Genomic DNA, 17,211 nt, shown 5'->3' on the forward strand with positions numbered 1-17,211 from the left:
AGCATTGATAAAATATATCCATGAACGGGTTCTTATTACATGCGGGGCGTTTGGATGTATGCATCAAGCAAGTAATGAACAGAGTATGGATTTTAGAGACATATACATGTACACGGATGAGATCAAGTGCTGTTATGTATATTTTATGTGAGTAAACTCTAACCCTTTTTGCTACCCACTAGTATTACTTGTATATTGTCATGTCTTTTGGTATTATGATATATTTTTGTCTCTCGTAAATCGCACTTATGTACTCTTATAATAATTAATGGACATATTTCCTGAATTGTAAAATTTACACAAGTGAATCGATAATAAAACATCGATCGATTGATTGACTGGATTAGGTTTCGATGATAAAACTAAACTCACTCTTGGCGGTATATGATAGTTTGTGTTAACAGTATGAATGTGTAATGCTCAAGTGTAAGGCAGTTCATATGCGACACTTTAATAAACAGATTTTATGAATGAAGACTTCAGCGCAAACGGTAATACAGATCGGAAAGAGTCTATCTGTAATTCCCAGTGCAAGAATAGCATTGCCCGCTGTCTTGCATCACCAGCTGTCGGCCGGGCCTCGGTGGTCGGTCATGCCAAGATCGACCAGGAGAACTACTTGTCCAAGGTGTGAATCGTCAGATCGACTGCGATGATCTGCTTATCGGATGTGCCATGTCCAACAGCCAACTCGATCGCCAGGTGGACAGCTATGTATATACTACGCCAAACGTCGAAGAAGATCCGATTCATTTTGCAGTAGTTAAATATGTCATCCTAGATGTACGTTAATCTGACAATTACAAAGGTAACAACACCCATTGAAATGATATATTTATAACTAAACTGTTAATTCCAGTACAAGTCTCAGCAGTATATCAAGATATACGTTAATTCGTTCCATGGATTCTGTGCAGACTACACACGGGGAAGGTCCATGCGGGGAGGGTTTGCAGTTTCTGTACTTATTAGCATGATATATAGCAGGTTGTTATTGGGTTTCATCCACCGTTCAAAGTGGCGTATTTCAGGTTAAGTGAAAGAGTGATTCTATGAAAAAGTGAAATTTCAACTTTTGCCCTTTAGACATTTCATTTGTATTTTTTGTGTTTCTTTATGTGTTCATGAAAACTACTCTGTGTTGTATGACTGGTATACTGCATCAGCAGAGAAGTTTGGACAAGAAGTTTCCATGAAATTTAGTGTGACTTTTCAACTTTAAATCAAAATGTCATTACAACAACGATAGCAAAAAAAATCTGTGGTAGTGACACATGTCACTACTGCGACGACAGATTTTGTTGCGGTAATGACCGTTGCGGTAATGACAATTTTGTTCAAATTCAACTCTCCTAATCGTCTATATATTTTTTAAGCTCCTTTAGTCCCATTTTGGAAACGTATTAAAACAGGCATCTCGTTAGAAATACAAAAGACTCAGTTTGATTCATATATACTATAGATAAACGTGCTGCGGTAATGACACATTAAAATCACCCGCCTCACAATGAAAGACGAATGGTGACATGCCTTACGACCTGCCTCCTTAGAGCACACGGCCAACAATGATGCCACCTAGTGGAGGCTGATCACGGGGTTTCAAGGGAGGCTATTCATATTATTTTCAGTGCTAATTCTCATTCTGTTGCGGTAATTACAATATCTCCAGGTGCATGTTTTAAATCTATTCATTTTTCAGACTTTTACTTCATATATTCATATGATTCGTGAAATAATTCACCATTCACGCATATTCTTTACAAGTGACCCAAAGATACAAAATGATCTTCAATTCTGAAATTTCGATACTATAAAATGGACAAGACGTTGGAGGTTGGGATCGACATGACTAAGTAACTTGATTGGCCATCGTCATCTGTTATTTTATAAAATTCATCGTCATCAAAGAACGGAATATGTTTTAGTGAGGGATTAGTATGCTTAGTGCAATATATCTATAAAAATGTAAATTATTTCATGCAATAATATATTTACCATTATGTGAGGACAGCAACTTGCCAATTTCTGTAGAATGACCCGAAAACATCTAAATTCGAGACCTTTTTCCTCCGCCAGGTCCTGATCTACCACGGGCGATTGCATTACACGTTAGTCATGTTGCAGAATAATCACTCTGACATCAGATCAAGCCAAATCTATATTGGGAAAAGTCAGTGAGTTTAGTTTTACGCCGCTCTAGTCAATATTCCAGCTATATTAATAGAGTCTTGACCAGACAACTAATTCTTACTTGATCAACGGCACGAATATTTGGTACAGGTTCATTTAACTCGTACTCTTAATTCGACGAGAGTTATAAATATTGATCTGAAGTCATGGTTATTTTTCAATTTCGCAGTTTACGTGTTGGTGATCCTACACAAGAATCTGACGTGTTTAACATGGACCGCAGTGCCATGTCTTTATGGTAACAGTAAAGTAAAGAAATCACGATATCACGTGATACAGACCAAAATGGATAAAATCGTTTTAAACTTTAAATCACATCTGATGATTTCAGACAGGTTTCTTTTCGCATCAACAAGTTAGCGTCACCTCAGCCTCGCTTTCCGCGCTGCTATGTGTTCTGTTGGTATATAACAGCTGGACGAGTCCATTCTGTCAATGTACTGATATTGGGTGCGTTACGCATCGTTAACACCAAGCACTGTCCACTGTACCAGGTCAGTCTATGTATTGAACCCGCTGCACTATCACGAGGGTCGTGATACCGTTTCCGAGCTAGCATGACCTACGATGACCTGAGCTGACCCGGCAGAGACCCAGTGCTCGCCCGTTGCTCCCTGAGTGACCTCTCGCTATGGCTCTGTGCTTGCAATGCGGTCAGGGTGCCCTAATGGAGCCAAAACGAGGCTTTGACTGATCGGCGATCTGTGCATGACCTCTGCTGTCTTTGTGTGGAAGTACTTACACGATAAGCAATTTATATATATAGTTACCTCCACTAGGGCGGAGCATGCAGCTAATGTTGATGCATGAATGGTTTAATGTTCAATGTCGCGCGGAAATGTGTTCTATGTACCGCCAATGTTTATATGAACCTGAGTATCAATGTTTGGATTATTGCTATCATTTTTTGTATTAATCTGTTCCCCCTAGACATCCCTATTACGAATAGAAACTGTTGCCCAGGGTACGAGGAACCCCACTGCACTTAAAAGGAATGAAGAAAAAACTTTCTGAGTGGTGGTGTGTGTGTGTGTGCGTGCGTGTGCGTGCGTGCGCGCGCGTGCGCGCGCGTGTGTGTGTGTGATGGAAGGGTGTCAGGGCGGTCAGGAATTAGTTGACGATGTAGTATGTTATTTATCTATGTACGTGCCGCTTTGAGTATATGGAGTGTATGGAAACTGGCGAGATAGAAAACTACATTAGTAGTTGTAGTAGTAGTAGTAGTAGTGACAGCAGCAGCAGCAGCAGCTAGTATTCTAAACTGAAACCACCCGAGTTTCGTGTCATTTGTTGTCTTTACTGGTTTTAAGAATTTCTCTTCCTACTTGAAGTTAACTGAAAAGGTTTTCCTTTTAATCTTACAGGCACGTCTCTTGAAGATAGATAGCAACTAACTGACGTACAGTATACTTCTCACAACTGGGATATCGTCCAAAGGTTTATGTGAAGCATTTTCTATCAATTGAAAGATTCTTAAAGTAGATTTTCATGATTGCACCCACAAAAATGTCACAAAATTGACCTTCAGATGAAATCTTTCTTCAAATTCCGATAATGACAAGTAACATCTATCAACGTCCATGAAATCCGATACTCTGTTAATTCCTCCATCAAACCATGATTATTTAAAAACTGGGTGATTGCCGACAAAGATATTACCGTTCTGTCGCTCTTTCGTACCAGCCGGCATTCATTATTTCAACAAATTATTTTACCATCGTGTATACCATTTCACACCACCGCTTTTGCCTCATCATTTCAGTTCATCATATCCTCACCTGTTTACTCTTCTTATCTACTTAATTGTTTACTATCTAGTGCTTTCTGTAATATGATCTTGTGTTGTTTCGTCTCGTGTGTTTTATGATGTAACCAAAATTTCCTACAGCATAATAAAATATTATCTTATCTTATAGGACGCTGGTTCTGTAATGAAAAATCTTCAAACCATTGTGGAGAAACGGTAACTGAAAATGTATGAAGCGCCAACAGATAGTCTTTCCTAAAGGTATAGTGATTTTATCACTTCATTTGTTAGGAAAGACAGACCCTAAAGTAGATGTATTCTGGCAGTCCGGGACATAACTGAACAATAAGGATTTCCATTTTGGACTAGACTAGTTCCAGCATGAAACATATACCGGTGTATCATGTTATTAGAGGGTACATTCAATGACGTGTAAGGTTTTTAACGCTACTGTTAAATTGTTTTATGTCAAATAGATCCTCAATTCCTTCTTGGTATCAGTGTCCGTATTAGGACAGCAGATTTGTAGTAAAGTTTCAGGTCGGTATGTTATAGCTCACTGGCTTCTAATCTTGATTCACCGCGAAGATAGACTACATTGTTTCGATGAAAACATCTTTCACACATTCATTTAATTTTTAGAAGGAGAGCATACCTTTAGTTGAAAGGTTTTTGCAAGTAATAGTGACACTTTCATGACTTCAAAAATTGTTAAGGTGTAATTGAGGTGTGTGAAAAATATGACATTTCGCCGATCTGCGCTGATCCACCTTTGAAATACTATACACCGTTGTTTGAGTGTTTCTAGTTATTGTTTCAAAACATCTTTCACATACACCTTTAATTCATATGAGGGGAATATACTATCAGGTGAAATGTGTTTGCAAGTAATAGTGATAGTTCCTTGATCTAAAACAAAATGTAGGGTGTATTTGAGGTGTGAGAAAAATATGAAATATTGCCGATCTGATCTGATTCGCCATTGATGCTTGGGGGTTATAGTTCCATAACTTGTTTCTTTCTTGTTGATCTTATTATTTGACAAAACTGGAAAGGTGTTTTAGAACGCTTTGTGACAGTTTTACTCTTTATTTGTGATGGCAGTGTGACAGTGTCAGTTAACATTTTGTTAATGTCCATTCCATTCCCCACATGCAGTAAGATATCTGAATTAATTATTAATGTAAACATAAATGTCTCAAAGTAGATATTTTTAAAAGGACAGCTGACACGTGTTCTCGCGATACTTTTGCTTTCTTTAACATGTTTTGGGAGGGAAGGCCGCGGTGTATCATTTATTCTTTCATTCTTTCACATATGTACTTCTTTCTTTCTTTTCTTCTTTTTCTTTATTTCGTTCATTCATTCACATAATTCTTGCTCTTAATTCTCACTATAATTCACTCATTCATTGTAAAATCCCGACTGATACAATAAACTGGCTGATGGTCTGTTAAACCAGGGATAATCTACAACGTATATACTCTATATTGTCTCCCTGGTTAAACAAAACTGAAGTTGCACTGGGAACGAGCCAAGTCACTGTGTGCGTTGGAGCATGACGAGGCACACGTTGTTTAGTACAAATGGTAAAGAAAGCAAGCGAGTGACCTATCCCTGTTGTAGAGTATCCCTGGTTGTAGGACTCGCTTACGAAATGTCTGTCTCAATAGTCACCGAAACACTCCATTTTCATTTAGGTCCATCGCCAACAGTAATGCCACCACCCAAATAGGCCCAAATAGTTTTTACAGTTTCCTAACGTTCTGAAACATTCATCTCACAGGCTCTGCTAGAATTAATTTTGATAGTAGCAAACAAACCCGTATAAAACCCGTACAAACAATGAGGTGAGACTGAGGTGAGGTGTTCTCTCTTTCATCCCACCTCATTGTTTGTACATACTTAATTATATCTCCGTTTTTCAATTGTGCTTGTATATACTTATTATCCCAAAACAAAACAAAAAACCCAACAAAACAAAACACAATAACAAAACAAACAACAAAAAACAAACAAATAAACAAACAAAAACAAAAATAACACAACGCACGCACGCACGCACGCACACGCACACGTACACACACATATCCTAAGATGTACGTTTAGGTCTACAGTACAGTGGGAGCAACCACTGTAATTGTAATGAGAAAAACATAAAGTAATTCAAACGTAAACTTACTAAAGTCATAAAGTCTTTAGAACGGCATATTTACTGAGAATAAGAAACAATTGTTATAACGAGTCACAAGCGACCTAAGGGTGAGCAGAAATAACTGACTCTCTGACATTCCTTGCTGCTTTAGTGCACTGCGCGGAGTATATATATAACGTCCTTCACCCATGATTTATACTAACTTTAAGAATTGCTTTTACGAAATCAGACAAACTATAAGCAATGCATATGTCACCATAAAGCCAACAAGTTACAAAAGAAGAGGAATACCCAATAATATTTACAGTAGATATATATCCTCTGCATTACAAATTTGTGTTATTCAATTTTCAGATCATATACTATGTCTCGGTGTTCATTCATGGAATACAGCTTTTAGATAAGCTGAAACCAACCAATCAGACGTAAAATAATAGCAAGCGTCAAAATGGCAGCCAAAGCAAGAACAACACAGGTTGGTACCAACAGGTTTGTGAAAGATTTCCACCCACAACCCCCGTAGTTGTTTTAAATCATTCTATGCCGAAGAATATAGGCATGTGGTTTTGAGCCTAAACGTAAACACTAAAACTAACCCCCAAACCTGACATTACACCTACCCTAAGTCCCGAAATAATCTAATAGCCTGCGACCTCGTTGTATCGCGGTACATGACGTATCCGTAATCAGAAATGAAATTCTGAACTTATCAGGCCTATTTTGTTGTAAAATCCGATTAACATGATATTCAATCAACATACGTGAGAAAAATTATTATTTTAACTTTGAAAGTGTTTCAGCGAAAGCAATTAGACGAACGGAGCAGATTAATGTTTACCAAAGGAGAGAACTCCATCGTATCGCGGTAAACAATAAAATTCATCCCCCAGGAGATAAATATCGCTCATGACATCACTTTCGCTATATTATTGGCAACAAGGATATACAGACGACTTTGTTCAGATGGAGTGGGAAGTATATATGAAACGTAGGGAGCACCTTTAGAATTCACCACCACAATTTCCCGTGAGGACCTTCTCAGCCATAGGTCACCTGTCACTGAGACAGGCAACCAGTTTGTGAGAATCTGTCGGATGCGAACCTGCAACCTTCAGATTGTTAGCCTGACAGCTAACTGACTGAGGTCGCCAAATGGCCACAATACCATTTGGCACAATCGGCCTATTCCGTAATCTACAAGATACCATGTTGTGTGGACCGAGGAGATATGGTCCAAACTGAAAACGGTTGCTGACGTCAGGTGTTAGATGTCAACTTCACATGCATGAATGACGTGCTTGTATAAAAATCATTGGGTGCTTTCGTGACAGAAAAGTGTTGTAGGGAACACAGTAAGGATAATGTTGATCGCGCTAAGGAATGAGAGAGACATGGGCATGTCTAGTGACGGCACAAGGGTGAGTTAGACTTCGAATCATTACTGAAAATATGAAGATCTAGACGTGAAAGTGGCTGGAGTGCAAGTTTGAGGCTGATTTCCTGATAATTTCTACATTAAAACATTTCATTCATTGTTTAATTAACCTTTCACGTTTCTGGTCTTCCATTTTTGTGTGAACAAAGCATTAAATATGCCAAATGAAAACAAATGGTACTCCCTTACGCTAACCCTAAACCTAATAAATAGAATACATTGACTGAACCGGCACAAAAATGGCTGAAGTGTCCAGTGTAATGCATTCTTTCCGCTCTGAAAAGAATACGAATAAACTCCTTTTCTGTGTAATGGTGCAAATTACTGAATGACAAAGATATATATGTATATTACTTTACATTAAAATTCATTTGATTTACATATTTACGTTTGAAACAAAAATATAAAATATGTTTAGATTATTTATATTGGCCAAAACTGTGAATAATAGAATATGGCAAAATACAACCAGTGTAAGGCATTCTTACTAAATGTAAAAAATCCAAAATATAAAAATACACAAAATATGACACCTCAGCACATCTCAATACAAAGAAATATGAGTACATTAGTCAAAAAAGAAAAAATATTGATAAACTGGTGCTTGCAAAAATTTGTGCATCAACATTGATGGGTTTCTGCATGACATGGCTGGTAGGGATGAAACACCAGTGAGCGGAGCTTATTCGCACTCGCTGAGCTTGACGACCTTGTTGCTCTGCAGGCATCAGAAGGCATTGTTTCAAGAATGTGCGTCTGAACAAAATCATGTGCAATTACGCAAAAGAGTATTATAACATGTTTTTAAAGTTTGGGGTGCTGTATTCTAAGGGTAGGCCAAACGTAGATATTATAGCATGTATTTCATGAATGGAGGTCAGACAGATTCCAGAGTTTAATGTTAATAATGCTGCTGGATATAACATGGGGATCTGATACATCCTGCCAGTTTAAAAAAAGTAAACAAGCCACTGACACTAGGCTGCTGATTTACAGACAAAATCACCTCTCAGACGGGTTGCTAGCCCGTAAAACCAGAAATACATCTTTGCTGCGATACAAGGTCTGAGTATAAATGGAATACATTTCAGGCGGAGGTTACAGGCGGAACTCCTACCCAGGTTTGACACATTATATCTCTGTAACCAAATTATAGCAGGTGCTGGGTGAACGTATTTCTGACAACCTGCAGCTAGTTAATGCTCTTAGTGAACGCTTTTGTCACTTTAATTCATTTCAGGGCTATTTGTGTCCCAGGTTCTTCCAAGTATAGTCAAGTGTCCCCATTGTCACAACCAATGACGGGATGAGAGCCTGGAGAAACTGAAAGCAATTTCGCATTCAGGCAGTACAATACTAACAATGTAACATGCGGCGTCATAGCCTTGCTAACTGATCTGAGAACTCTTGCTGTACACTGAATGATATTTTTGGCTTTTCCTGGAAGTGGGAATGTACTTCATGGCATGGCATGAATTATCTGTCATTACACCTCAGAAAGTTGCCTGATAACCACATGTGGAAAGAATTCTTTCCTTCCCCCATATTTTTCTTCTGCAGATTAACAAAGGTAATGCAAAGTAGTTTGATCCCATAACTTGTACATTAAATGTTTGGCTTTTTATCCCCCCGGCATGTAGTGCGAGGGAAATATAGTCAACTCCTCGTCCGTCCATCTGTTTGTAATCATTTTGTTTCTGGAGCATAACTCAGAAACCGTTCAATATTTTTAGACCAAACTTGATAGATATAATAATCTCGACCTATAATTTTGCATTTTGCTATTTACAAGTTTGGGCATTTATACATTTTTTCCATGGAACATTTGGTGTTAGTCTAATGGTGAGGTGGGCTTCGTTTCCAGAGCACAACTCAGAAACCGTTCAATATTTTTCTGCAAAACTTGGTAGATATATCAATCAGAACCTGAAGTGGTGCCTCTTGCTCTTTACAGGTTTTTTTTATTTATTATTTTCTCGGTTTCCATGGAGACGTTTTGGACATAGTCTCAAAAGGGAGAGGTGTGTTTCGTTTCCGGAACACATCTCAACAACTTTGTAATATCTGTCAGCAAAAGTTGTTAGATATGTGTGGCAGACTTCCCAGAGTGGTGCCTTTTGCTCTTTACAGGTTTTTGTGATTTATTATTTTCTCCGTTTTCATGGAAATGTTTCGGACATAGTCTCAAAATGGAGGGATGGGCTTCATTTCCGGAGCAGAAAACCATTCAATATTTTTCTGCAGAAGTTGGTAGATATATCAATCAGAACTTAAGGTGGTGCCTTTTGGTATTTACAGGTTTTTGTGATAAATTATTTTCTCGGTTTCTATGGAAATGATTCAGATTTTGTCTCAAAAGTGAGAAGTGTGTTTAGTTTCTGGAGCACATTTCAAAAAGTTCTTAATACCTGTCAGCAAAACTTGGTAGATGTATGTTGCAGACCCCAACGTGGTGCTTTTTGCTATTTACAGATTTTTGTGATATATATTTTCTGGGTTTCCATGGAAACGTTTCGGACTTGGTCTCAAAATGGAGGGATGGGCTTCGTTTCCAGGGCATAACTCAAAAACCATTCAATATTTTTCTGCAAAACTTGGTAGATATATCATTCGGAACCTAAAGCTGTGCCTTTTGCTATGTACAGGTTTTGGGGATTTCTTATTTTCTTGGTTTCCATGGAAATATTTCAGACTTAGTCTCAAAAGTGAGAGGTGTGTTTCATTTGCAGAGCAGAACTCAGAAACTTCTTAATATCTGTCAGTAAAACTTGGTAGATATGTGCGGCACACCCAAAGTGGTGCCTTTTGGTATTTACAGGTTTTTGTGATGTATTATTTTCTCGTTTTCCTTGGAAACGTTTTGAAGTCACAAGATGTTGGGATGGGCTTTGTTTCCGGAGCAGAACTCTAAAACTGTTCAATATTTTTCTGCAAAAGTCATGCCTTTTGCTATTTATAAAGTTTTGGCATATTTATTTTTCCTGGTTTCCATGGAAACAATTCTGAACTTAGTCCCACAATGGAAGGATGGGCTTCATTTCTAAAATGACATTAAGTAACTGTCAGATGATTTGTCCTTTCAAATATGTGGGGGCCGAGGGGGATATGTCATCTTCTGATGACTCTTGTATTTAATTGTATGTGTTCTCTAGTAATTATGGTGATAGATTTTGTTGATATTTTCAGTATATATTAATTTGTTAATATTATTTGGGATGATGGAACAGGAGGAACTCTTACCCCAAACAAATATGCCACACCCATTTAAAGTCAAGGGAATTCCCTCACTACTTACCACCATCATTCATACATAGGATATTTTAGTGACTTTCATGCAGGGTCACTGTTGTTCTGCCCTTCCTTTGATAAGGACCTCTGTCTGAAAACTGCAAGAAATAAAACACCATACATGCTCGCTCGCTCGCTCGCTTGCTTGCATATGTTGTTTTGTATTTGTTCTCACTTGCCTGTGTTTGGCAAAAGACTTTTGTATAGGTTTTATTCCTAAGTTGCAGTTTTTAGCTGTGTCTACTTGTTCTCAGGGAACCAGTGTTTGAATATTGAAAGTTACCAACAATCTCATTTAAATCTTAGTGTTGTAGTTCTTCTTGCCTCTTTTACCTCCGGTGACAGGTCCTTGTTTTGAATCCATCGATGAGCTCATGTCTTTGTGGCCATGTGAGAATGTGTGGATGATTAGACACATGTTATACAACAGCATGTATTCTTTGCCTGGAATGTTCATCAATCTTCTTATTTCTGAAGGCTTTAATATAAAGAACTATTTTGTAGACATCACATGTTTTTCATTGTTTAATTTAATTACAAGGAATGACTTTGTATTTGAATGTTCCATTGAGGTATAATACTACAAATAAAAATATAATTTTTGTGCACGCTTTTGTAAGAAACCACAACATCAATTAATACAATTCATGCCTCAATGAACATTCATAAGCTTAAGGTAATGTGTAGTTGGAGCAGCTAGATGTCTCAGCTGCTTCCTCTAACAATATTGATTTGGAGATGAGTGGACTATCCGATATGTTGTATGATCCTGATTCAGAACAAACTCCATTAATGCACCAACCATGCAATTGTGTCTGCAGGACACATAGTTATGCAAAATCTGACTCACTTTCTAAATGACTTGCCTTTATAAATTATATGTATACTTAAGACATCACTCTTCCTACATATTCACGTTGTGACAGACAGCTTGTCACCTATTGTAGGTGGTCAACACTTCCAGACATGGAGAAGTCAGGACATGGAAAACACAAACTGAGCAGGCACAAAAGAGTGAAGTAGTACGAGAAATTAATAAATTGGAGATACAGTAAGTAAAAACATTGTCGTTGCTGTTAGGATTGGATTGTGATGGATGGGAAGTAAAAACATTGTCGTTGTTGTTAGGATTGGATTTGATGGGTGGGAAGTAAGAACATTGTCGTTGTTGTTAGGAATAGGATTGGATTTGATGGGTGGGAAGTAAGAACATTGTCGTTGTTGTTAGGAATAGGATTGGATTTGATGGGTGGGAAGTAAGAACATTGTCGTTGTTGTTAGGAATAGGATTGGATTTGATGGGTGGGAAGTAAATATGTAAGACAGATTTTATTAACATTACCAAACACTGGGCTAGATTACTCAGCACATATTGTAACTTTGTGTCCCAACAGTTGGCTTGTTAACAAAACTACTACTACTAGTATATGTCATGAATATGGTAATGGGTGATGTAATGTTTTGTGAATAGCATAACACTGGAGAACTTGTTATCTACTTCTTAAGAAAACACATTGAGTTATTAGATTGTAAATGATAATGTTTCTGTTTTACTTTGATGAATTCATTCATGAAGATCTAGATGAGAATTGATATTCAGTAACCCATGCTTGACATAAATGGCAGCTGACAGGATCAGGTGGTCATTCTCACTGACTTGCTTGATATGTCATTGTCTCTCAGTTATGCGGATCAATGCTCTAACTGTTGATCATTGGATTGTCTGGTCCAGACTCAATTATTTACAGACAGCTGCCACACAGCTGGAATACTGCTGAGTTTGGCGTGAAACTAAACTCACTCTAAATTACTTTGAAGAATTCAGGCCATGGACAGAGAGAAAGGAACACACCTCTACAGCAAGCGAAGTGACCATAGAGCAGACTTCATTCAACTTGAAGAGGAGGACAGCAAGGCGACCATTCAGAGGAAGGCCGAAAGTAAATAGCATATTCTTCATGTTGATAGGGGATAATGGCTAACATCACAGTCTTTTTGTCTTTATCTCTGAAGTAGACCAAAACATGACAAGTCAAAAACAATATCAGGAATACCTGATCATCTGTGCCATGAGGCTACCCAAACTATGCTATCAATACAAAATAGTGATTCTAATTCCATTGTTTGTAAAATATGGTTGTTTACGGACCTGCTGTGCTTTTTACTTATAATTAATAATTTGTGTGACATGTCTTCCCAGACTGTTTGATTATCACTCATGTCAACACGGTCATTCAACATGTCCAACAAGACTAGTCACAGTATTCACTTCTTCTTAAAGAGATAAGGTTACGCCAACAGCTGGAGAAGATCAGCCACATGGTGAAGAGGTTTCAAAGGGAACTCAAGGATGTCAAACCTACACCTGAATGTAAGATGAAGTATTCAGCATGTTTTAACTTAATCATAATCATTATTCAGAACTCTTTTTTAGATTAGTTTTATAAGAAATGTTAAGATATATATCTGTCCCCAAAATAGTATACAAAATGGAAACTCCACATAGGCCTGCACTTAGTTTTGTAATAATTAATGATACAGCCTGGATTACAAAACCCCAGAGCATCAGCTGGAAACAATCCAACTGAACTCTGGCCAGTTCCATTTGCCACATTTGTCATTTACAGCATGTATTGTACTATTACAATTGATTATGTTAATAAGTGACTGGTTTGCTATTTTATGTGCAAGATGTGTAACAATATGTTTTGTTTCCAGTTGTTGAGAAGTTGAAAGTGATCATGGAGGACATAGAGGGAACTATAAACACGTTCAAGTTGCAGCAACGCCAACTGTAAGTGTCCTACATATTTATCTGTGTTAGTAGTTAATATAATCAGCAATTCTAGAATGTAGCATGGTCCTATGTTGCTTGCTGGTTCAAGGTGAATGTGATAGTTTAAAGTCCTGGCTCCTCTTTCTTTTACTGCATTCTCCTCATTCCCTAGGGTGTCACTCACTGTAACTGTGTCAAAATACAAAAGTCATGCAGAATAATTTATGGCATACAGATCATCTCTGTTGTCTGTCACTATCATCTGTCATCTGTTCCTGTAGGTCACCACTATCATCTGTCATCTGTTCCTGTAGGTCACCACTATTATCTGTCATCTGTTCCTGTAGGTCACCACTATCATCTGTCATCTGTATGCTGTCACTGTTGTCTGTCACTATCATCTGTCATCTGTTCCTGTAGGTCACCACTATCATCTGTCATCTGTTCCTGTAGGTCACCACTATCATCTGTCATCTGTATGCTGTCACTGTTGTCTGTCACTGTATATTGTCCCTGTATGTTGTCACTGTCACCTATCAATGTCATCATTCCATGTATATTGTCACTGCCATATGTCCCTGTGTTGTCACTGTCATATGACCCTGCATGCTGTCACTGTCATCTGTCCCTGTATGTTGCCACTGTCATCTGTCCCAGCATGTTGTCACTGTCATATTTCCTGTATGATGTCACTAGCATCTGACCATGTATGTTGTCACAAGTCATTCATAATAATTTAGGACATACAGATCATCACTGTCATCTGCCATTATCATCTGTCATCTGTCCCTGTATGTCATCACTCTCTTCTATCACTGTATGTTGTCCCTTTTACCTGTCACTGTATGTTGTCACTGTCTTTCATCTGTCCTTGTATGTTTACGCTGTCATCTTTCATAAAATGTTATCACTGTCATATGTTCTTGAATGTTGTCACTGTTTTTTATCACTGTATGTTGTCACTGTCTTCTCTCCTTTATTGTGTCACTTCATTTGTCCCTGTATGTTGTCACTGTCACCTGTCCCTGTACATTGCCACTGTCTTATATCCTTGCATGTTGTCACCTTTTTTCACCCCTGTATGTTGTCACCATCACCTGTTCCTGTATGCTGTCTCTGTCATCTATCACTGTATGTTGTCAGTTTTATCTATCACTGTAGGTTGTCATTGTCATATGTCTTTGTATGTTGTCACTGACTTTTGTACCTGTATGTTGTCATTGTTATGTCCTTGCATGTTGTCATCTGTCGCTGTATTTTGTCACTGAGTGTGGTCACTATCATCTGTCATTAAATGTTTTCACTGTCATCTGTAATTAAATGGTGTCACTGTCATCTGCCATTAAATGTTGTTACTCTCATATGTTCTTGCAAGTTGTCATTGTCGTTATCACTGTATGTTGTCACTGTCATCGGTCCCTTTATGTTGTCACAGTCTCCTATTCTTGTATGTTGTCACTGTCTCCTATCCTTGTATGTTGTCACAGTCTCCTATCCTTGTATGTTGTCACTGTCTCCTATCCTTGTATGTTGTCACTGTCTCCTATCCTTGTATGTTGTCACAGTCTCCTATCCTTGTATGTTGTCACAGTCTCCTATCCTTGTATGTTGTCACTGTCTCCTATCCTTGTATGTTGTCACAGTCTCCTATCCTTGTATGTTGTCACTGTCTCCTATCCTTGTATGTTGTCACAGTCTCCTATCCTTGTATGTTGTCACTGTCATATATCCGATTCTGCGGTTGCAGAAAAAATCGCGGAATTTACTTTGCCGTGCAGAAAAACGTATTGTCAGCGGAAAACATGTTTGCATGCAGAATCTGCCGCAGAATTTGCTCATTTCAAAAACTGAGTGAAACCTGACTGACAGCCAAAACGAAAAGTAGTGGGTGCTTTGTCACTCAAGATGTGATGTGTACTGTCGACTTAACTTCATATCTGTGTTTGAGAATTAAACTATGAAGGTCTGTATAATGTTTTTGTTGTTTTTTCTACATGTTTTAGCCTCAGAATGGTTTGCAGAATATTGAAAAGTGCAGTGCAGAATTTGCTTAAATTTGCCGCGGAATTCTTAAAAATTTGCCATGGAATCCAGGATGGACTGATGTATATTGTCACTGTCATTTGTCCCTGTATGTTGTTGCTCTCATCTGTTCCTGCATGTTGTGACAGCCATCTGTTTGTGTGTGATGTACAGGTATGAAGAACTGATGAAAGAAGAAAGGACAACAACACATGAGATCCAGGCACTGGAGAAGAGGTTTGAGGTGTGGAGTCAGATCCAGAATGGTGTCGCTTCTGCTAGCAATACTGTCTCTGCTAGGCCACCCTCAACAGCGCGTGACATCACCAAAGATCTACCACCAGAAGTTGCAGCCTTTGAGGTACTAGAATCTTTAAATGTGTTGCCCATATTGGACATATGAAAAATTGGACTCTAATTGTTGTTTGATTTGGTTATATCAAAATATGTTCTTTTCTGAATAAAACTGATACTTTATACTTATCCTGACTCATGCTTATTTGCTTATCTCCTCCGTCTATGTGAAGATGGTGGAACACTTGAAATCCCGTGAAGTCCCCTTCTTTTGAAGTGGATGTACAGTCACCCTCACCCACAGGAAGCCTCCCCGTTTCCCACCATATTGGTCACATGACCAGCCCTGTTTGTCACTCGCTTCGTAATTCCACAAGCCTGACACAAGAATTGCAGAGAGTCCAACATGCCTGACTGGGGCGTTAGGGAGGAGTTGACTTGATAAGTATAAAATATCAAAATTATTCTGAAATTACATATTTTTCCTTATCCAGACTCATGCTTATTTACTTACAGAATCTGCCGGAATCGTGGTGGGTCAGACCATGATGGATTCTGTTGGCTGTCACATACGTAAGCCCACTACTTCCCCTCTTCGGGAACTGTGAGGGCGCTAATTTGATCCTGATCCTCCAATATTCATCTGTGAAACGGGGGGATCACATCCAGTCGAACTTCTCTTCTTGTGAAGAGATTGCTGCTGGAACGTGATGATATATGGGTCAGCTAGCATCCTGCTAGTGTCTTATGTAACTGTACGTCAAGATTGCTATCAAGACAAGTTGCAACCCTTCACATGTACAAGTATCTTCATTACAAGTACAGGGTCATAATCACTCTCGCTAGTCTGTTCAAGACATGCACATGGACTCTCAACCATTTTACTCCACAGAACGTCTTCGTATCACCAAGTCACATGATATAGAGTGAGATTTTAGATATACTAGTTTCTTCTTGCAACTCTTTCTTCATTATGTGTGTCATAGAGTTGTGACCCTTCTTCATGTACAAGTAACTCCTCTACAAGTGCAGTACAAGTCATCAACACTCTTGATAAAAAGGGATGAGTGAAACTCCTTTGTGGAACCGTTAGTTGTTGTGGTACAAGCAGTACCCAACCTGGTGATGTCTCATAGGTAGTGCTTGGCAAACACCATGGATCATCCCCCAAAGCAGCCTTCCATTATTGTTCTTAGTGAGCTATTTCCATGTACCATGATACCAAGGGCCTTATGTCATGTGGATTGGAAGCTTGCTGAGGTTCAAGTCTTGCTGCTTTGGAGGCTTTGAAGTAGATAGTGGGA

At 38.5% G+C, this 17,211-nt stretch overlaps 1 protein-coding gene across 2 annotated transcripts in view; it reads left to right on the plus strand.

Annotated features, from left to right (window-relative positions):
* Window positions 1-3,554: 3,554 nt before the first annotated feature.
* Window positions 3,555-17,211, plus strand: part of LOC137278688 (coiled-coil domain-containing protein 112-like) — a 52,731-nt gene continuing 39,074 nt past the window's right edge. The window contains exons 1-8 of one of the 2 annotated variants that reach the window (XM_067811197.1): window positions 3,555-3,627; window positions 4,107-4,198; window positions 6,447-6,567; window positions 11,763-11,866; window positions 12,634-12,755; window positions 13,097-13,186; window positions 13,534-13,609; window positions 15,788-15,974. In XM_067811197.1, the coding sequence (XP_067667298.1) occupies window positions 6,541-6,567; window positions 11,763-11,866; window positions 12,634-12,755; window positions 13,097-13,186; window positions 13,534-13,609; window positions 15,788-15,974 (606 nt within the window). In that variant the 5' untranslated portion in view covers window positions 3,555-3,627; window positions 4,107-4,198; window positions 6,447-6,540. Of the gene's footprint in view, window positions 3,628-4,106; window positions 4,199-6,446; window positions 6,568-8,618; window positions 8,649-11,762; window positions 11,867-12,633; window positions 12,756-13,096; window positions 13,187-13,533; window positions 13,610-15,787; window positions 15,975-17,211 lie in introns of those variants that run through there. The other variant, XM_067811196.1, reaches the window with a different exon arrangement.

Source organism: Haliotis asinina, chromosome 3 (assembly GCF_037392515.1).
Source record: "Haliotis asinina isolate JCU_RB_2024 chromosome 3, JCU_Hal_asi_v2, whole genome shotgun sequence".
Lineage (NCBI taxonomy): Eukaryota > Metazoa > Mollusca > Gastropoda > Lepetellida > Haliotidae > Haliotis > Haliotis asinina.